Source organism: Pipistrellus hanaki, assembly GCF_964339955.1.
Source record: "Pipistrellus hanaki genome assembly, chromosome: 5".
Lineage (NCBI taxonomy): Eukaryota > Metazoa > Chordata > Mammalia > Chiroptera > Vespertilionidae > Pipistrellus > Pipistrellus hanaki.
In genome coordinates, this window is record NC_140507.1 from 26,689,896 (window position 1) to 26,710,891 (window position 20,996).

At 60.4% G+C, this 20,996-nt stretch overlaps 1 protein-coding gene across 4 annotated transcripts in view; it reads right to left on the reverse strand.

Moving 5' to 3' along the window:
• Positions 1-4,774: 4,774 nt before the first annotated feature.
• Positions 4,775-20,996, reverse strand: part of CXXC5 (CXXC finger protein 5) — a 34,742-nt gene continuing 18,520 nt past the window's right edge. For all 4 annotated transcript variants that reach the window (XM_084883185.1, XM_084883186.1, XM_084883188.1 and 1 more), the window contains exons 2-3: positions 7,321-8,383; positions 4,775-5,830 (exon numbers count right to left, since the gene is read on the reverse strand). In XM_084883185.1, coding sequence (XP_084739311.1) covers positions 5,786-5,830; positions 7,321-8,226 — 951 coding nt within the window. In that variant the 5' untranslated portion in view covers positions 8,227-8,383 and the 3' untranslated portion in view covers positions 4,775-5,785. The remainder of the gene's footprint in view (positions 5,831-7,320; positions 8,384-20,996) is intronic.

Here is a 20,996-nt window from a genome sequence, read left to right on the forward strand (position 1 = left end):
GGGCTGCCGGGCCCCCGCGCTGTCCCCAGATTGCATGGCTGTCGGGGAAGCGCGCCAGGAAACGCCGCAGACAAAGACACACACGGCACAGCGTGTCGGCGTGACGGAGGGCCACAGGTGCACGCTGACGCACCACGCCACGGCACACACCCAGGGCACTGCCACAGGGCCACCGGCCGGCATGCGCCGTCATGTAGAACCGCTGACGTCAGTCTCAGGGCCACACCCCGACGGCCTCCCAGACACCACGTCACTGACCATATAGAGTCACCCAGTGTCTGCCATAGGGCCGTGTATGCCATACAGGATCCCTGCTGCATATCCAGTGTCCCACACACAGTGGTGCAGCCTGGTATCACACTGGGTCTGCTACGGAACTGTACGGTGTTACGGGATCACACATGCACCGTCGCAGGATATCCCAAAGTGTGGCCGCTGGCATCATCTGCTAACCCACAGCCACAAGAGATCTCACATCATAGTTTACCACACTCTGTCATAGACCCATGGCACGGCACACTCAGTGTCACACTCAGTGTCACGCAGGCTTCACATGGTCGTCAGGGCCTTGAAGCATCTCTCTCTCTCTCTCTCTCTCTCTCTCTCACACACACACACACACACACCACACCACTTGGCTGCATGGAGGCTGCTTTTGACTCCAGCCCCTTGTGCCCTCCAGCCTACCACACCATCCCTGCCACCCAGGTGAAGGCTCCGGGGCACCAGGAGGCCAGGCTCCCCATGTAGCAGAGCCGGGAGGGGCACTGGGCATACTTCAGGGGGAGCAGGGATGAACCTGTAACGGAAAGGCAGGGAAGTACCTGACACAGATGGAGAAACATGAGGGACGTGGAGGTGCAGAGACACTAAGAGTCAGAGACCATCAGGAGAGCTTCAGACAGGGAGCCGGAGCGGCAGGCAGGCAGGGCTGGGCCTGCTGGGGAAGGGGGAGGTGGGAGGTGGGATAGCCAGGTTTTTAGAGAAGACACACACCCTGGGTGGAAGGTGGGGGACATCTTGGTGAGGTTTAGGTCAACAGTTTTAAATTGATAACATCAGCCCTGGCCTGTGTGGCTCAGTTGCTTGAGCATCGACCGGTTCACCAGGTCACCAGTTCGATTCCTGGTCAGGGCACATGCCCAGGTTTCAGGTTCAGTCCCTGGTCGGGGTAGATACAGGAGGGATTGGACTGATGTTTCTCTCTCACATTGATGCCTCTCTCTCTCTCTCTGTTGTCAATGTTTTATTTAAACATTTTAAATAAAAATAAAATACCACCACCAGCTGCCATTGAACAAGCGCTTAAGATGAGCCAGGCCCTTCCCCAGAGTGATCTCATTTCATCCGAAGGCCACTGTAAGGGAGAGAGACTGTTAATTGTCCCCATTTCCCAGATGAGGTAGCTGAGGATTCATCGTGTGTTCAGCCTCACAGCTATCCCCACCCCTGCTTGGGGCTGACCTACCATTTCCACAAGCAGAGCGCGCACAGCTGAAGTTGGAAGAGGTGAGGGCCTTCAGGGCGAGGGCTTCTCTGTAGAGTGTGTGTGTGTGTGTGTGTGTGTGTTGGGGGGGAGCTATGGCTGGGCTGTAAGCTGGCACACTGCGAGGTACAGACTGGCTGAGTCACGGCACCCCTCCCCCTTGGGGCTGGCGCAGGAGCCATCCACCCCGCACCTCAGGGCTGGCCGAGACCATCTGCAGCTTTTGTGTTGCCAGCAGCCAGGTGGGGGCACGCAGGGGCCTCCAGCCTGGTGCCCCCTGCTGGCCAGCTTCCCATCACCCCCCACCCCCAGCCCCCCAGGAGGATCCTCTCCATCACTTCAAGGTTCTGAGGTGCAGTTTGCCTTGTGCAGGGGCGAGGGTGCCCCCGCTGCAGCACCTCCCTCTGCTCCCCGCTGGACGCCCCCATCGGCAGAGCCGCCTGGAGAGATCACAGGCAGCCACATGAAAGGGAATTTTTCCCGGGCGGGCGGAGATGGAGTTGAAAGCAGCCTCCCACCTCCCCCGCTGTGCCAGGCCAGGCTGCGGAGCTCCTGGTGCTGGAAGGAGCTTGTGGCACACGGGAGAGGGCCGAGAGGGCCGAGGGTCAGAGCCCCCAGCCAACATGGCTGCTTTCCCCTCCCCGCTCGGCCCACTCAGCTTCACAAGTAGCTCCTTCCTTCCTCCCCAAAGCCCTCCTTCCTTCCTCCCCAAAACCCTCCTTCCTTCCTCCCCAAAGCCCTCCTTCCTTCCTCCCCAAAACCCTCCTTCCTTCCTCCCCAAAGCCCTCCTTCCTTCCTCCCCAAAGCCCTCCTTCCTTCCTCCCCAAAGCCCTCCTTCCTTCCTCCCCAAAGCCCTCCTTCCTTCCTCCCCAAAGCCCTCCTTCCTTCCTCCCCAAAACCCTCCTTCCTTCCTCCCCAAAGCCCTCCTTCCTTCCTCCCCAAAGCCCTCCTTCCTTCCTCCCCAAAGCCCTCCTTCCTTCCTCCCCAAAGCCCTCCTTCCTTCCTCCCCAAAGCCCTCCTTCCTTCCTCCCCAAAACCCTCCTTCCTTCCTCCCCAAAGCCCTCCTTCCTTCCTCCCCAAAGCCCTCCTTCCTTCCTCCCCAAAACCCTCCATCCATCCTCCCCAAAGCCCTCCTTCCTTCCTCCCCAAAGCCCTCCATCCATCCTCCCCAAAGCCCTCCATCCATCCTCCCCAAAGCCCTCCTTCCTTCCTCCCCAAAGCCCTCCTTCCTTCCTCCCCAAAGCCCTCCTTCCTTCCTCCCCAAAGCCCTCCTTCCTTCCTCCCCAAAGCCCTCCTTCCTTCCTCCCCAAAGCCCTCCTTCCATCCTCCCCAAAGCCCCCCTATCCTCCCCAAAGCCCTCCTTCCTTCCTCCCCAAAGCCCTCCTTCCTTCCTCCCCAAAGCCCTCCTTCCTTCCTCCCCAAAACCCTCCATCCATCCTCCCCAAAGCCCTCCTTCCTTCCTCCCCAAAGCCCTCCATCCATCCTCCCCAAAGCCCTCCATCCATCCTCCCCAAAGCCCTCCTTCCTTCCTCCCCAAAGCCCTCCTTCCTTCCTCCCCAAAACCCTCCTTCCTTCCTCCCCAAAGCCCTCCTTCCTTCCTCCCCAAAGCCCTCCTTCCTTCCTCCCCAAAACCCTCCTTCCTTCCTCCCCAAAGCCCTCCTTCCTTCCTCCCCAAAACCCTCCTTCCTTCCTCCCCAAAGCCCTCCTTCCTTCCTCCCCAAAACCCTCCTTCCTTCCTCCCCAAAGCCCTCCTTCCTTCCTCCCCAAAACCCTCCTTCCTTCCTCCCCAAAGCCCTCCTTCCTTCCTCCCCAAAGCCCTCCTTCCTTCCTCCCCAAAGCCCTCCATCCATCCTCCCCAAAGCCCTCCTTCCTTCCTCCCCAAAGCCCTCCTTCCTTCCTCCCCAAAACCCTCCTTCCTTCCTCCCCAAAGCCCTCCTTCCTTCCTCCCCAAAGCCCTCCTTCCTTCCTCCCCAAAGCCCTCCTTCCTTCCTCCCCAAAGCCCTCCTTCCATCCTCCCCAAAACCCTCCTTCCTTCCTCCCCAAAGCCCTCCTTCCTTCCTCCCCAAAGCCCTCCTTCCATCCTCCCCAAAGCCCTCCTTCCTTCCTCCCCAAAGCCCTCCTTCCTTCCTCCCCAAAGCCCTCCTTCCATCCTCCCCAAAGCCCTCCTTCCTTCCTCCCCAAAGCCCTCCTTCCTTCCTCCCCAAAGCCCTCCTTCCATCCTCCCCAAAGCCCTCCTTCCTTCCTCCCCAAAGCCCTCCTTCCTTCCTCCCCAAAGCCCTCCTTCCTTCCTCCCCAAAGCCCTCCTTCCTTCCTCCCCAAAGCCCTCCTTCCTTCCTCCCCAAAACCCTCCTTCCTTCCTCCCCAAAGCCCTCCTTCCTTCCTCCCCAAAGCCCTCCTTCCTTCCTCCCCAAAGCCCTCCTTCCTCCCCAAAGCCCTCCTCCCATCCTCCCCAAAGCCCTCGCCCACCTGAGGCCAGGCCCAGCCTCCTCAGGGAGACCTTCCTCAGGTCCAGCCGGTCTCAGCCGGGCTCCAGGCAGCTGGGCGGAGGAACTAGGGTGGGGGGTGGGGGTGTACAGCAGCCGTCTCCTCTGGTTCAGGCTCCCTGGCCCAGACCATGAGGCTCCGAGGGTGATTTCCCGTCACCTGACCTCTGAGGTCCCAGACCAGCTTGTGCCAACACATTTCCTGGGGGTGGGACAGTGACAAGAGACAAAGCCAGGGACACCCCAGGCCCCAGTCCAATAGCCCTCAGGCCTCGAGGGGCACGTGGGGTCCATGTGTGCGTGTGTATGTGCGCGTGTGTGCTGGCTGTGAACCCTGGGGACACGCATCGGTGGCTGGGGGAGCACTAGGTCTCTGCGAGTGAGGAGATAAGAACCTGAACAGGCAGCGCAGGCCCCACCCCCAGGCCTGCTGGCTGCTTTGCCCCGATCAGGTGCTGTTGACTTTGGATGAATAGAGAAGGTGGCCCCAGGTGAATGAAAGTCCCCGGAGGTTCCGGTTCTGAGGCAGGGGTACAATCAGGCCCGGGAGGTGCTCTATCTGGTACCAGCCGCTGCCAGATTAATAGCATTTCCACCCTGTCCTCAGGCTGGCTGCTCCTGCTGCCCTCCCCTCCCCCACAGTGTATGCAGAGGGCCTCACTTCCCGAGAGATCCCCCTCTACCGTGCCTGGGTGATCCCTCTTCTTCCCCAAGGTGATCCTGGACAACCCCCCGCCCCTCAGCCCAGCAGCAGCCCCCCCCCCCCCCCCCCGCCCCCAACCCAAGAGCAAGGAGCCAGCGGTGCTTCATGACACAAACATGCATTCGTTTTATTCACAAAACAGCCTGGTTTCCTAAAACAATACAAACAGCATGTTCATCAGCAGGAAGCTGGCCGTGGGCAAGAGGGCCCAGGCCGAGGGGGGCCCCCCTGGGCACCACCCCCACTGGCAGGGGACCACGCAGAGAAGCCCTATTTTCTGTCGCCATCCGCCAGGCTGGGGGAAAAGGGACTTATTTTCTCTAAGGGAAGTAGCCATGGATCATGATCAGAAAACTATCGAGAAGACATGGGCTCCCAGATCTCAACGAATAAACAAACAGAACTTTTCATTTTTTTTGCAAAATCATTGTTGGGGGGTGTGGGATCCTATTGTGGGGGCGGGGGGGCAGCAGCCTGGCCTGGGCTCGGGGAGTCTTCTCCCTCCCGCTCAGCGAGCTCCCGGCAGCTCTGCCCACGCGGATGGATACAGAGGGGCTTCGACACGGCGCCATCAACATTCTCTTTATCAACGCGAGTGGGTTCTCCAGGCAAACTATGCACTATTTCATGGTCAGAAAGAATCAAAGGAAGTTTAAATGAGGGTGGAGTTAAACTGTGCTAAATTACAGTAGTGCTTATTAGTAACTAGATTTCAAAAGGTTACAGAAATTTACATTCTCTACACAAAACTGCATCTCCTGCACAGACAACATCGACATCGACACAGGAAGGAAACTGATTGTCCATTCTTTGCCCAGGAAGTCTCGGTACTTTATAGATTCGTCTTTACCTCTCTTTTTTTGTTGTTGTTGTTCTTCTTCTTCCGAAAAAGCAGTTAAATGTTTTTTTTCTTTTTCTTTTTATACTAGGGACGTGGAGATGTTAAAACGACAACAAAAAATATATATATATAAAAACAGGAATGAAATCTGTGAGAGAATATTTTTGGTTCTAAAGATGGGTGCATCCGTTTGTCTTCGCCCGAATCCCTTGCCGGAGACCACGCGAGCAGTGACATTGCACGGAGAGGGCAGCTTTGGGTTCCCGCCGCCGTCACTGAAACCACCGGAAGGCGGCTCCCGTCGGAAGCATCACCTTCTGGCGGGGGGCGGGAGACAAAAACAAGGAGAGAGTTCAGTCAGGGTCCGGCCGGGCCTGGTGCCAAGATGTTCCCCGTGGACGGTCTCATGGTGGAGGGATGGGCACAGAGTACAGGCAGCCACCCGGTGGAGTGCCTGCCATCCTGGCCAGGCCAGCAGAGGAGCCTGGACCCCCTGGGTCGCTGGAGGCCTGGAGCACCTTGAGGCCTCCTGAACCACTGTGCCCAGAGAGCCTCCTTCCGGACAGAAACATCCCTTCCCCTGGTCCAAAGGCCACAAGCACCAGGCGCTGCGGTGCGTCTGGGAGCCATGTGCAGGTTTCTGTCGCATGAGCGTGTAAGCGTGTGCACCGAACACGCAGATGGGTGTACGCCTGGAGCTCAGCTACAGTGGGTAGCGTGTTTGGCGCTGTGGTGGGGAAAGAGGATACTTGCTGTGTTTATTAAGAGGCTACGTCTGTGTGCACTGGGTGTGTGTGTGTGTGTGTGTGTGTGTGTGTTTACAATAGACGAGGGTGGGTGCCTGTGTGTGCATACAGGACGGTGTATTTCTCTGGGCAGGAGAGCAGATATATGAGACTTGGGGCTCCGGGGGTGGGTAGCCACGGCTGAGATGCCATTATTGTTTTCCAACCATTCTGGACATTTGCATCAAGCCCACTCCTAGAGGGGTGGGGACAGCAGGCAGAAAAGATGCTTTTGTACCCAGGCCTGGCAGCACAGCTGGGCTGGCACAGCTGGGGGCACAGGGACAGGCCTGGTCTCAAGTCAGAGGGAGAGCAATATGGGCACCATGTGGCCTCCTTTAAGCCAATCCCACAGTGCACAGGCCTTGCGCACACCCCAGGCTCACCTCCTAACTCCAGGCCCATAGGTGCCTGGTCATGAGCTGTGCAACCAGACTGATCCTGGGGCCTCAAGGCACCCCAAATAAATGTCAGTGAGGCGCCCAGAACCAGGGTTTCTCCGGGCTTCGGAGCAGGGTTGCCAGCCCTGGAGCTGCTCTATCCTTGAGTGGCCTTGGGGGGGAAGGCGAGGCTCTGAAGGGACAAGTGATAGGGTTACCTTAAAGCCACAGGGTCCACGGGACAGAGCCCTGTCGAACGGGACAGGGGAGGGTCCCAGGATCTTAGGTCACAGACGGGAAGCTTTAGGGCGTGTCTGAAACTTGGAAAGTTGGGATGCGCATGGGAATCTCAATGCCTGACCCAGAACTCCCGGGGCAGGGGCCCGGCTGGGGACGCCAGGCCCTTGCCTGCAGTTCTTTATGCTTTGCCTTGCAAACTACCACCTACCGGGATGTGTCAGGATGTGGCTCTGGTTTTGGGGGGCAGTGAACTGGTGTCTCCAAGACTGGCCTAGAACCCCAGAGCCCAGGGACTGGGCGTCCCCCAGGCCCTCGCCCAGGCGGGGAAGGTGGGGCCGGGGGCGGGTTTGGGCTGCCAGACAGACACGCGAGCCCGCACACCTCCCTCTAAGGCGCCGTTACCTCCAGAGCAGCGGAAGGCTTCTTTTTGAGTTCCTCACATTTTCTGAATTTGCAAATCTGGTGGCCAGTCTTTCGGTTCCTACAACTGCTGCACTGCTCGCAGTTGATGCGCCGCCGGCAGGGCGGGCACATGCCGCAGCGTTTCCGCTTCTTCTTGCCCGAGCCGATGGCGGAGGCCAGCTCGCCCTGCATGGGGTACTCGGCCAGGCCCGCCATGTGCAGCGCGCTCTCCGCCAGGAACACGCCCGCCGGCGTCATGATGAAGAGGCCGGGGTTGATGGGGAAGGTGCCCAGGTAGGGGAAGTCGGACTGGCCGTTGAGGGCGTCGGCGCCCGCCACGGTCTCCATGTCGGGCAGGCCGGCGCCCGCCTCGCTCATCAGCGGCAGGTGCTCCTGCACCACGCGCTTCAGCATCTCCGTGGACTGCGCGAACTGCTGCAGCGTCAGCTGTCCCTCGGCCGCCAGCTCCGTGGCCCGCTCGGCCTTGCTCAGCAGGCTGGCCACCGCACCGCTTTTGTGCTTTGAGGTAGGGTTGCTCTTGTCCACAGCCATGGCCGCGGCCAGGTCGTGCCCGTTGGCCAGCAGGGAGGCGGCGGCCGCGGCGGCCGCGGCCTTGTCGGCCGACTCCCCGCCCATCAGGCCGCCCCCGCCGCCCCCGAAGGAGGAGTAGTGGGAGAGGGGGCGGGAGCGGCGCAGGCTCTTGTTGAGGGGTTCGCTGATGATGCCGCTTTTGTTCCGGCGCTCGGGGGGCGGCGCGTCGTCGGCCACGGAGGCCGGGGCGGCGGTGGCCGCCGCCGCGCTCTTGCTGGCCACGCCGGCCTTGGGGCCGCCGCCGCCGCCGCCGCCGCCATTGGTGGTGGTGCTGCTGCTGCTGGTGTCCTGGGAGCCACTGCTGAGGCTCGACATGGTGGGGCCGAGGCCCAGACCCGGGTGCTGGGGGAGCCTGCCGACGAGGGGAGTCCGGACCGGTGCTGGGCGCTGCCGCCCACAACAGCGATGCCTGCGGGGCCGCGGCGCTCAGGGCAGGCACATGGTCAGCTCTTCACGTGGAAGTGTCTTCACTCTGTCAGGGCAAGAGGACACAGCGGTAAACATCACCTCCTCCTCTTCCTCCTCCTCCTCCTCTTCCTCCTCCTCCTTCACCTCCTCCTCCTCCTCCTCCACCATCACCACCTCCACCTCCACCACCACCACGCCAATACCTCACAACCGCCAGGTAGTCAATAAGTGCCAGCCCGCCCCCATCAGTAGGGTTTTGAAATCTGAATGATCCCAGTTAAGACTCACAAGAACCCTACGAAGTAGGGACTAGGAATATCCTATTTTGAAGACGAGGTTTAAGAGAATTGACTAGCCCATGGGTGTGATACACGAAGTGGCTCAGCCAGAACTGCCTCGCCAGGATCGGGGAGGCCTGACGGAGGCAGGCAGTCCTTCCTGGGCCGAGAGCTGGAGATGCTTATTAAGCAGGGGGAGATGACAAAGTCGCCTTCTACTTCCGGAACCTTCTTTCCCTGACCCAGCTATGGAGAAGAGGAGCTGCACCGGCCTCTGGAGGGTAGGCCCACAGAAGGTGCAGACCAACAAGTGCGGGAAGCTGCCCCTGGATTCTCACTGGCTATTCCTACCACATCAGCGATCGCAAGGCTCTGTTCGGTCCTGCAGGTGAAGGAAACAGCTTGCTTTTGTCTAATAGGATTGGCCAAGCAGAGCTCAGAAACCTTATTTCAAGGAGCATGTATCCTCCTGCTGCTACCGGGCAGGCAGGACACGACGCCAGAGGACAAGCCTTCGCCTGCAAGAGTGGGGACACGCTTGTGCACACAACAGCACACACTTCCTTCTCACTCTCAGACCACAGGCACCCGCCCCGCCCCCCACCCCACTCTTATCTCCACTCCGGCCTCACTGCTGTGCTCCAGCCTGACTTCCAGGAGGGCCCCCTGGCTGGTACCAGCTGGAACTGAGATTAGGTGCGACCCTTCCCAGGACAGACCTGCTCTGCCCAGGCCCCAGGACTCAGGCGCGTGAGCGGCCAGGCCGCTGGCCAGGAGCTCGGGGAGGAGCCATTCCAGATGGAACGGAGGGGCAGTTTCCTCATCAGCCCTGGCTCGCGAGCATTCCTTCCCTGTCTGCTCGCCTTGGCCTAGCAACCCCCAGAAAGGAGGCGGGAGGCCCAGCCCGGCCGGCCGGAGCAGCTGGTGGCTCCAGCGGGAGGCACACATCTGGCCGGGCCGGCCCCGCCCCGGCCTTGGGGGCGGCACACACTGCATCTTTGTCCCCAGGCAACCCCACCAGCCCCCAGTCACAGGACTCGGCGTGTCCCAGGAGGTCATCCCGTCCACCCCTCTGCGCACGCAGAGAGGAAAATCGAGACCCCAGGCAGGCAGGCCGGCCTCTGCCCCAAGGCTGCTAAGCAGCGGTAACGAGGAGGAGCAAGGGTAGGTAGAGAAGCCCTGATCTCCGGGGTGAGACACGTGGCAGGCATTAGTAGGAAGCCAGACACTCTCTGCCCTGCCCCAGTGGGCACCAGCCCACCGAGGCTCCTTCTGGTGAAAGCGGATGAATGGTGAGGAAGAGCTGGGCACGCAGGCAGATTCCACCAGGACCAGCCCGGGAGGGCCTGTCCAGGCCGGGCTTCAGGTGTCACCGACGTCAGAGTTGTAGTAAGAGAAAGAGGGTCATGTATCCCCACGGATAGCCTGGTCCACCCTGCCTCCCAGGCACCAGGCCCAGGCCGGCTCTTCGGCCTCTCTCCTCAGAGGTCCGCTTCCCTCCGGGCACCTGGGGCCTAGGGCTCGTGACATCAGGCCAGAGACTATCCCCCCACGCCCCCTCGCCGAGCCCCTGCCCATCTGAGCTCAGCTCCCCAGCCCCAGACCGCATTCCTAGCAGCCCGGCCGGAGCAGGCAGGCGCCCGCGGGTTGGAGAGCTGGGGAGGGGCTGCTGTGTGCATCCCCCCTCCCGCTGCTGCGGCCTGCTGGCTGGTGGCAGAAATCGATAGCGGCATTAACTCTGCTCTTGCTCTGCTCCCCCCACCCCCTGCCACCTCCCAGCTCCAGGATCTGGCGCTGCGTGCGGGGCTGGCAGGTCAATTAGAAGTCAGCTGCCTCCAACGCAGCCGGCCTGCGTTCAGGGCCGGTGCTCTGGCCGGGCCTCCCTGCTTTGTCTCCATCCCGACCGAGTCTCCTGTGACGGGGGCCCAAGCCTCACGTTCTGTCCGTCTCCGGCCCTGCCTCTGAGTCTCTCTTCTAAAATCTCCCCTTTTCCCGTCCTCCCTCGGGGACTACCCTCCTCCCAGCCCCCCGGGTCCGGGGACACGCTGAGCTCGGGAGCAGAGGACGTGATATGTCATTGAACAGGTGCTGCGGGCGGAACACTGTGGTTCCTCAGCCACAGCAACCGACGCTGGGGCGTGCACAGGGGAGCTGGCACGCAGGCTAACGATCCTCAGCCCCCTCCCCCCCCCGCGGGCAGATACCGACACGTAGCCCCCGAGCCCCGGCTCCTCAGAGGCCCCAAAGCCGCCCCTCTGCCTGGCTCGCCCCCTCCTTCAGACCCCGGAAAAAGCAGAAGCCCCGGTCTCAGCGGACCCCTGACCACAGGGCCCGCCGTTGGCTCTGCTCACGGGACAGGAGGACGTGGGAGAAGGCCGTCTCCCAGGCCCCAGCCTCCCACCGCAGGGCACACAGCAGCCCTTCCCAGGCCAGAAAGGGCCTGGCAGTGCCAAGGCAGCAGGGGAGGAGCTGGGCTGCGTTGAAGCGGAGCGGGAACGAGCGGGAGGGAAAGCTGGCGGGCAGGCGGGCGGCGGCGGGCGCATCCATCATCGGCCCTGCCAGGAACGCATCCAGCCCCCAAAAAGAAATACTGCGCCTGAGGAGGGACAACAAAGGGCTCCGTTTCATCAGCAGTGTGGAGCCAGCGCCCCGCCGCCCCGCCAGGCGCGGTCAGCCCACAAAGGACCCCTTTGTCCAGGCAGGAGCCGGGCCGGCCGGGAGCGGGGACCAGGGGCCGACGGGCGGGACAGAGCCCAAGGGGGGTGTCGGGGGGCGGGGGAGACCAGCCTCGGAGCGCTGGGGGGCGAAGAGGAACACGGGGCCGACGGACAGAGACAGGTGGTGGGGATGGAGGGTCCTGAGACGGAGAGCCGAGGGGTGGGTCAGAGAAAGGAGGACGCGCAGAGGCTACGGCAAATGGTAAAGGCTCGGGGACACGGCATCATTGAAAGCAGAGGCTGAGCGGCCAGGCTCAGAGAGACCCAGCGCACCAACCCGGGTCTGAGCGAGATGTAGGCAGAGAGCCCTGAGGAGAGAACCCCAGACTTAGGGACCGAGAGAAAGCAGCTGGTCACACCCATGGGAGAGGAAGGTGGAGGGGGAGGTTTGGGGGAGACGAGAGGAGACCCACCTCCCTAGGGCCGCAGCCCGCTCTGGCCGGAGGCCTCAGGGCTTGGCCATGGGGACCAATTTCTTGTGGGTTCAAGTTCACTGGCTGGGCTCGGAAGAGAGAGAGAACCAAAGCGGGGGCCACTCTCCTGTCAGTGGGGCCAGCCCTTGCCTCTAACGCCAGAGCCTGGTCAGCCCCAGCAGGCACAGGCTCTGCCTTTCCCTGACCAGCTCCCTGAGGGACAGACATTAAAGCTCCGGTCACTAGCCAACCCTATCAGCTAGCACTGACTGAGCACGGACTGTGTCCCAGGCGCTGTGCTCCTCGGTTTTACATGCTTCTCTCCTCCCCGACTCCTTCCCAGAACCTGGCAAATCGGAACTTTCACCCAATGTTAGAGATGAGGAAACTAAGGCTCAGAGAGACTGGAGCTGCCAGGACAAGGCCAAACAGCTGGTGCTGTTTGGGGCAGAACTTGAACCCAGAGCTCACATGTTAGTTGCCACCCTGCTCTGGTGAACTGCCCTTTGCTCACCTGGGCAACTGGTGGAGGAGTCCAGAGCAAGGTGACCCAGCTACTCCAGGGCGGCCTCCACCTCCCGGAGTTGTTACCGTGCCCGTCACCTTTGCGTGGTCAGGGGGTGAGCTGTCCCAGACCCCCCAGGGGAGTACCCCCACCTGGGGGGCTTGGAAATGCCCAGGCAGGAACCCAGAATGCTGGGCCGGTGACAGCATAATGGCGGACAATGAGGTCACCAGAGGTGGTAGCTGTACCTTCACCCCACCCTCAGCCCAGAGGAACCAGGACTCACCCCCAACAGAGCTCTGTCCTAAGCTTCTAAAGCCAGCCAGCAGGGGGTGGGCGCTGGGGCTCCGTGGCGTGGACGGTACTGTCTGCGTGTGGACGTGCCCCCGGTGGGTGGCCCACAGGGGGATGTTCCAGTGCTCAGGTTCGCACAGCCCACAGCCTACCCAGCAGCAGCCCCGTGCCCTGTGCCGCTGAGAGGCACGAAGGACACAGGCCTCTTGGAAAAGTGTGCAGGAGCTGGGCCACCCCGTGTGGAACAAGAGCAAGAAGGGGAAGCAAGTGGGTGCGGAATGAAGGGACCAGTCACCTGTGAGTTAACGATAAAAGAGAGGTTACGGGAGGGGGGGGGGGGAGACAGGCCTGAAAGGGTTCCTAAGAAATGGAGAAGTGGCTGTGAGATTATTTTATTTTATTTTATTTTTTTACTGTTTTACTGAGATATAGTTAATACTATGAAAAAAAAAATCAGCCATTTATAAGTGGCTGGACAATAATTTTTAAAAAAATATATTTTATTGATTTTTTACAGAGAGGAAGGGAGAGGGAAAGAGAGCCAGAAACATCGATGAGAGAGAATCATCGATCAGCTGCCTCCTGCACACCCGCTACTGGGGATGTGCCCCACAACCAAGGTACATGCCCTTGACCAGAATCAACCCTGGGACCTTTCAGTCCGCAGACCAACGCTCTATCCACTGAGCAAAACCGGTTTCAGCTGGACAATAACTTTTAATAAACCTACAGAGTTGTACAATTACCACTACCAGGAGCAGAGTGTGAGCGAGGGCCCCCCCCCCCCCCCCCTCGTTGGGCTGGAGCAGCCTCCCAGCTGTCCCCTCTGCGGAGGGAAGGCCTCCTGGAGGCTGCACTTCGGCGGGGCCTTCAGGACCCTGCAGGGGAGCCACAGCCTGGGCAAGCCAGCTCTGCAGACTTGCGTACCCTGGCTCACCGTGGTACCCTTCCCCCCCCCAGTCCATGCTCACTCCTGACGTCCCTGTTCCACCCTCTTAGCCTCCTCCACCCACCTTGGTGGGCTGGTCTCCGTGGCCTCCAAGGGAGGCGAGAGGGACCGACAGACTGATGGAAAACTGGCCAGTGGTGGCAGGCAGTAGACCACAGGCTATGGTGGTTGCACTGAGCTGAGCAATTGGGTGCATGTGTGTGTGTGTGTGTGTTGGGGAGGCTGTAGGGGGTGTTCCGTTGATTTCCATGATTCAGCCTGGGGAGTTTCCAGAGGGAACAAAAGCCCCACTCAGGCCCAAGGAGATGCCCATGGGACACTGGTCTTGGCGGCTGGGAGAAGCACAGACCTTGCCAGAGAGCACAAGTCCAGCTCCGAATGGACACACATACAAGGACACACTGACCATTCCTAGCACCGAGCAGACGGCCCGGGGTGGGACATGCCCTCCATACGCCAGGGTGTCCCCGAGACTACCACCCCAACACTGACTGCCGAGCACAGGACAGGGGGCTGCCATCCTGTTCCCTGGGTTCTACACCCCCTGACCCTCTATACCCCTCCTCCCCGGGGCAGGCACAACCCCCTTGCCTGGAGACAGAAACAGGCTGCTGAGAAAACCCAGGAACACATGGGCTCTCTGCTTCCTCACAGAACTCCCGAAAAGCTCTGCAAGAGAGGATTAGCCTATTTCATGGGTAAGAAAACTGAGGCCCAGGAGCATACCCTGACCAGGGGCTCGAGGGAGTGAGAGGCAGAGCCTGGGACGCCTCTGAAAGAGACAAGGCCTTCCCCAGCCGCCAGGTTCCTCCTCTGGAAGAGTGGGAGGATGAGGAGGGGTCTTCTTCGCAGTGTGACCCTGGCCTATGGCCTCTGAGCCCATTTCCCCATCTGTAGCTTGGGACCGTGAAGATAAGAGCTGACATGAGTGAAGGCCCCTGTGTGCCAAACACCGCTCATTCCTTGTCTCACTGAATCCTCATACGGACTTTCTGAAGTATTATTATTGCCCCTTTTAGAGCAGTTAATTTGATAAGCAGTTGTGATGTAGAGAAAAGGATGCCTTCCCCATTTAAAACCACATGGACCTTAGAGAGCGCTTTTGCAGAGTGGTGACATCAACCTGGAATCAGAGCCCATGCACTTGCTCAGGACCTGCCTGCGTGTGGGTCTCACTACTGGGCAAGCCAGGGAAGGCTAGTTCGGACACTTGGCCCAAGGATTGGGGGGGGTCAGTCCTTCTGCATTTTGGGTGGGGGGGGGGTAGTTATGACTGGCTAGGGGACTGGAGTCCTGAGGTCTAGGTTTGTGCCTCCATCTTTTCCCTTCCTTTCTCCAACACTGAACCTGTTTCCCATCATAAGATGGAGAATGGTTCTTATTCTTCATCCCAAACTGCAGGAGTCATGATTCCAGAGGGGCCCAGAGGGTAGGAGGTAGAGAATACAGAAAAGAAAAAAAGAAAAAGAAAAAAGACTCCAGAGAGTAACAGGGTCCTTCTCCGAATCCTGGGAGCATCCCAGAGGCCTAAATTGGTCCTTGACTGGTGATCGACAGAAGGGAAATGAGGTCTAGAGAGAAGGGTTTGGGGATAGGTCATAGGGTTGTGGGACCAAACCCCAGATGATAATGAGACTTCTTGGGGTGAGCAGCATTCGGCCCCCTCCTGCCTCCATCTTCCCAGATAACCTGATGACGGCGTGCTCCCTGCCAGGTGCTACCCATCTTCCTCTCTGAATTCTCTCTAGAATGTTAGAATTGTTATCCCCATTTAGACGAGGCAACTTAGGTTTAGGGAAATACAGTCACCTGACTAAGGTCACCAGGTCAATTCGTGGCAGAGCCGGGACTTGAAACCAGGTCTGTGCGACTGCAGGCCTGGCTCTCCAGCACAGGCCCGAGGCGCTGAGGCACATGGAGGACGGGATTCCGGCTTTTCCGCTCTCAGTCAGGGAACGCTGTTCCCATGGGCCCTGGCGCTCAGGCTCCGGCCAGAACACGTTGGGACACGGTTGCAGAAAAGTCTGCAGCTGTCCCCTGAGGCCCAGGAAAAGGCAGGGGAAGGGGCTGCGGGTGGGCCGGACAGGCCAGGCCGGGCCAGAGCTCCGGGCATTCCGGCGGCCTCCGCAGGAAGCAGAATGGGACGGAAACCGGCTCCTGCCTCCTCCCCCAGAATCCTGTGGGCAGCCCAGCCGGGCCGCACAGAGGCCCTCTTTGTGCCTGCCCCAACCCGCCACCCGCGGCTGGCCCAGGGTTTTGAGTTTCCTGGGGGGTGGGGGCCCTGCCCCTGCTAAACCTCCAGCTACCTCCCCCTCTCGGGGCGGTCACAGCAGTCCGCAGCTGGAGGAGGAAGTGAGAGGATGGCCAGGGACGCCCAGAGACCCTCAGGGCCTGGCGTCTGCCCACATCTCATCCCCCCAGCACACACACACACACCCTGATCAGGAGCTGGAGGCAGGCAGAAGGACCCAGAGACAGTGCCTGAACGGCCTCCCAGAGACGCCCTCTGCCAGCAAGTCCACCACGACCCCCTCCGGGACCCCATCCCACTCCGGCGCGGTGCTCCTGGGCTCGGGGTGGCGCACACACAGAGTCTGGCCGTGTGGGTAGAGCAGCCATCTGTCAACTGCCATTTCCCACTGTCCAGGGGCTTCCTGGAAACACAGAGCACAGCAAGGGGGGTGTGTGTGTGTCAAGCTCACTCCAGCATGTCAGGGGACAAAAGCCCCTGGGGTGGTCGAACTGTGCGCAAGAAACACCCGGCCCAAGGAGTGAGCTCAGGTGGGAGGACTGGGAGGAGCGGGCCCCTGGACAAGCACAGCTGTGTTCCCCTGGGAGGGGTGTCAGACACACCTGGGATCTGTGTGCCTACGTGTGTCCGGGGTGCTGTGGGTGTGCCAGGGGGCTGTGGGCGTGCCTAGGTGCATGTGGGCTTTCGGCATTGACGTGTACATGGAGCTTAAACAGTATACCAGTGTAGGCAGAGGTCTTTGTGTGACCTCACCGTGTGAAAGTGAAATGTGTGCCATCTATATCGGTGATGTACCTGAGTGCCCCAGAGTATGTGTACGAGTATCGTGGTTTACATGGTGGATAGATGTTTGTGGGTTCTTCTGGCCGGTGAGTGTCAACACATCTCTGCCACGTGTACACCAGTGTGCGTGTGTGCGTGTGCGTGTGTGTGTGTGTGTGTGTGTACTGTGAGTAGTATCGGGGCTTCTAAGGGGTCTGGGATGTGAGTCTGAGGCCCCACTGGGCCGGGGATGATGCAGACAGGAACTGATGCCAGGTGCTGGGCCCCTGTGGAAACAGGAAGCTGCCCACAGGTGCACTGGGGCTGTGGTGAGGCCGGGCTCCACCCAGCTTCAGTTTGTCCCCACAGAGAAACCAATCCAGGGTTCCACTCGCCTGCCACGGCCATGAGGGAGGCACCTGCCTTGTCTGCATTCAAAACCCAGCAGCTCTGGCCAGCGTCTACTCGCCTGCCTGGCCTGAGCATGAAAAAAAACACACAAAAAAAACACTGGAAAACAAAAGCCCCCAGACCGAAGGCCCTCCCTGCAGAGGCGTGGGGGAGGCAGGCGGGAGGCGGGAGGCAGAGGAGGGAGGTGTCGCTGCCCGCCACAGCCCCGGAACACAAAAATAATGAGGCGAGAGGGGCCGTGGGGCCGAGCCGGCTGGTTCCGGAGTCGCTATCTGACCTTGACAGATGCCACAGCTGGGCGCCTGGAGAGGAGCTGCAGCCACCGCGCTGCAAAATCCCCCGCCCCCTCCTCCTCCCCCAGGCCAGGTCGATGGAGGAGCAGGCAGGCCCGGCCACAGGAAGCCGCCCCACCAGGTGGGCGCGGGGAGACCTGAATGGGTCCCAGCCAGGGGTGCGGGAGGGTATGGAGATGGGGGAATGGGGGCAGGGAAGGCAGCAGTGAGGTCTCCCCAGGGGGCCCCCTCCTCAGGTACGGCTCCACACAGGAGAAACCTGGGGTGTGATGTTGTGCCTGTGCCACTGGGAGTGTGACAGCATCCAAGACCATACTTGTGTGTGTCTTTGGGGTTCACACAGGAGTGTGGGCTGATGGGGAGATGGGCTGATGTCCCTGAAAGCTGGTGTGGCCACGTCACGCAGGGGTGGGCACTGATCACTCCCCTGTCCCCTTCCGGAGCCACAGCTGTCCTGAGGGAGCGAGCCATGCTGGGGGGGCAGAGAGAGACGCCGGCCCCACCACCCCGAGTGCCTTCCCTGCAGGGAGAGGTGCCTCCTCAGCCCTCCCCGGTCGCCCTCGCGCCCAGGGCGGCGGTCCCCAGCACCGCGTCGGCGAAGGGCATGGGGCTGGGCACCACCGCTTGGGGACGCCGGGGAGAGGGGCCGGTGTGTGCGCTGCAGGAGGGGATGCCGCGCTGGAGGTGGATTAGCAATTCCGAGCACTGGCTGCATAATTAAAAAATCATTACGGGCAGGCGGGCGGGCAGAGCCCAGCTCCGCGCGGCGCGGGGGGGACACGGCCACGGTGCTCCCCCGCCCGCCGCGTCCCCGAGGAAAAATCCCACCTGCTAATATAATTATGGAAAAACACAAGCACCGAAACTCGGTTTCAGCAAACAACGTGCCTGAGTGCCCAGGGCCTGCCCGGCCCTCGGCACCGAGAGCCGGCTGGTCACTGGTGCCCAGAGCTCTTGGCAGGGAGGCAGGCCCTGCCAGGTCCATATCCAGCCCCTGACCTCACCTCCTCAGCAGCCCCCCGAGAGAGAGGGGAGTGTGTGTGTGTGTGGGGGGGCAAACAAAACCTAGCTCCTCGGATCCCAAATCCAGAAGCAGGCGAGCCAGCCCCAATAGTTTACAAACGGGGAAACGGGGGCTGAGGAGCCGGTGCAAGTCCCCTGGCTGGGGGCAGAGCGGAGGGGAAGAGACGGTCCCACTGCACCGAGGCACCACCTCAGAGGCTCATCCCCGCCCCGTGTCCCCCCAGCTTCCACCTGCTCAGTTTTATCCCAGCCCCTCTGCCCCCCCTGGGATGGGCATCTCCCCCGGAGCCCGAATGGGACTGTCCGGCCCGTGTACCCCAGCACTCCCCAGAGCCTGCACAAGCCTGCACCCCACAGCGGGGCCCAGGGAGCCCCCGCCTCCCTGGTCCAGGAGCGGGCGTCCCGGGCCTGCCTGGGTTAAGCTCAGAGCTGGCTCCGGCCGAGGCAGGCGGCCAGCTCCTGGTCACAGACCCCAGAAGGGCAGGCACAGCCGCCATCACCTCGGGCGGCGGGCGGCGGGCGGCGGGGAGGGGAGCGGCCCTAATGAGCCGGCCTGGGACCCGGCGGGCGCCGGGCGGCAGACGGAGCCGCCGGAGCCGGAGCCGGAGCCGCGCAGGCCCGGCCGCGGCCGGCGGGCGGGCGGGCGGGCGGGAGGGCGGGGGGGAGGCGGCGGGAGCCGGGCTCTGCGCCGGCCCAGTGGGACGGGGCCTGGGAAGCCGGCCGGGGAGATTCTGCACCGGGCGGGCCTGCCTCCCCTCATTCCTGGGTGCCACCAGGCGCAGCAATTAGAGGCTTTCAAAGTTTGTCCTTAATTGGTTTCATTTTTGCCTCATAAATGATTCATGGCCCCGGAGGTCTGGGAGGCGGAGGGAGTGGCAGGGGAGATTTGGGGAGGCTTCTGCCCGGAGCCAAGCCCCCTACCTGAGGCCGGCGAGGGGGCACAGCCCCAGCCTCTCCGGTGGATGTCAGGCTGCGGACGCCTGGGGCAGGTGGGATCCTCCAGCAAAAAATAAAAACCCAGGCCCTCTCCTCCGGGCACGGACTAATGAGAAACCAACTTCTCTGCAGACCGGAATCCTGCCCAGGCCCAGAGCCCCTGCAGCTGCGAGGGCCCTGGGAGCATGAATAATAATGTGACGGTAAAATAATAATAATAATAACAACAACAACAGTGTTAGCAATAACAGCGATAGAGAACACAAGGGGTTCTTACTAAGTTCCAGGTGTCCATTATTTTATTCCCCTCCTTACCAAGCACGACCACAGAGAGGTACCAGGACCCCCATTTTACAGATAAAGAAACAGGGGCTGGGAGAAACCAAGGCCCGACACCTGATGTCAAAAATCCCCTCACTCCCTAAGCTCTCAGGAGCACAGGGCTCAAGGGTAGATACCCAGAACACTGCCTGCCTGCCGGGTCAGGAGCTGCGGGCCCCAAAGGAGTCTGGGAAGTTCCTGAGGTCTACAGGAAGACCCCAGAGGAACCAGCAGCTCCACCCCCATCTCGGCCAAGTCAGCGCTGCCCCTCAAAACACTGGAACATCCGCAGGGGGCCATCTGTAAAACAGGAAGACGGGAGCCCCATAACCCAAGTCCAGCACTAACTCTGCGCTGGGCATGGGATATATTGTAGAAAGATGCCATAGACCCCACCCTCAGGAAGCCCCCAGTCTAGGGGGGAAATGGACAGACAGAGAGAAGGGTTAGCAGTCTATGCAGAGAACCCCGAGTGTTCAGCCAATGGCCTAAAGTACAGGAGTGGGTGATGGTGCCGACGGGGGCACTGGGAGGAGGTGAGGTGGGTGGAGGAGGCTTCAAAGGATGCTCAGGAGTGGGTATGTCCCTCTTAAACCCAAGACTAGAGGTCAATCCTTAAAGAAACCCACAACTACAGACCTCGTCCATGGGATGGAACAGAAAGTGCTCAGCTCAGCTTGCTGCTGATGGTCACCTTTATTCTGAACCACGACAGGCAAGGCCTACAGCAGGGGTGAGGAACGTCTGGCCCACAGGCTGTATAAGGCCTGTGAAATCATTTGGCCTGGCCCTACCGAGGCATTAAAGGTGAGGTAATTAAATGTCTGACCAAGTACAGCAGGCTGATTTTTAAGATGACAATCTTGTATGGCACCAAACAAATCTGAGAGGATGCTGTATAGACTGACTCCCCCTAGAGGCCCCAGGACCCTGGGCTGTTAGCTCCCAAACCTGCTGGCCATCGCAGTCCCACTGGCTCCCGCTGTCCCACTCAGCCCAAGGCCAAACAGCTATACCTCCCTGCACCTCAACAGAGCCTTGTGGGTGGTATATATATTTGGTGGTATATATATATCCCCTCACTCCCTAAGCTCTCAGGAGCACAGGGCTCAAGGGTAGATACCCAGAACACTGCCTGCCTGCCGGATCAGGAGCTGCGGGCCCCAAAGGCACCATCACCCACATTATTTTTTAACATAATGTCGGGTCTAGTAATAATTAATGTCGTTTTCCAACATTCGTTTAAAATCTTGCTTGGCGTTGACTTGTACTGACATAACCTTCAAATACGTGGTATCTACAGAACGTGTGAAGTGCAATTAACAAGTTTTGCTTGAAAAAGTTTGTGTTTGGTTTGGTTTTTGTTGCAAAACTAGGGCTAAGAAGATGGCGGATGAAGAGCATATTCGGCACTGCATGCTTTACGAGTTCCAACTAGGAAGAAAAGCAAGTGAGGCTGCAAAAAACATCTGTAGTGCTCTTGGTCAAGATGCAGTTAGCGCCAGAAAATGCCAGCGTTGGTTT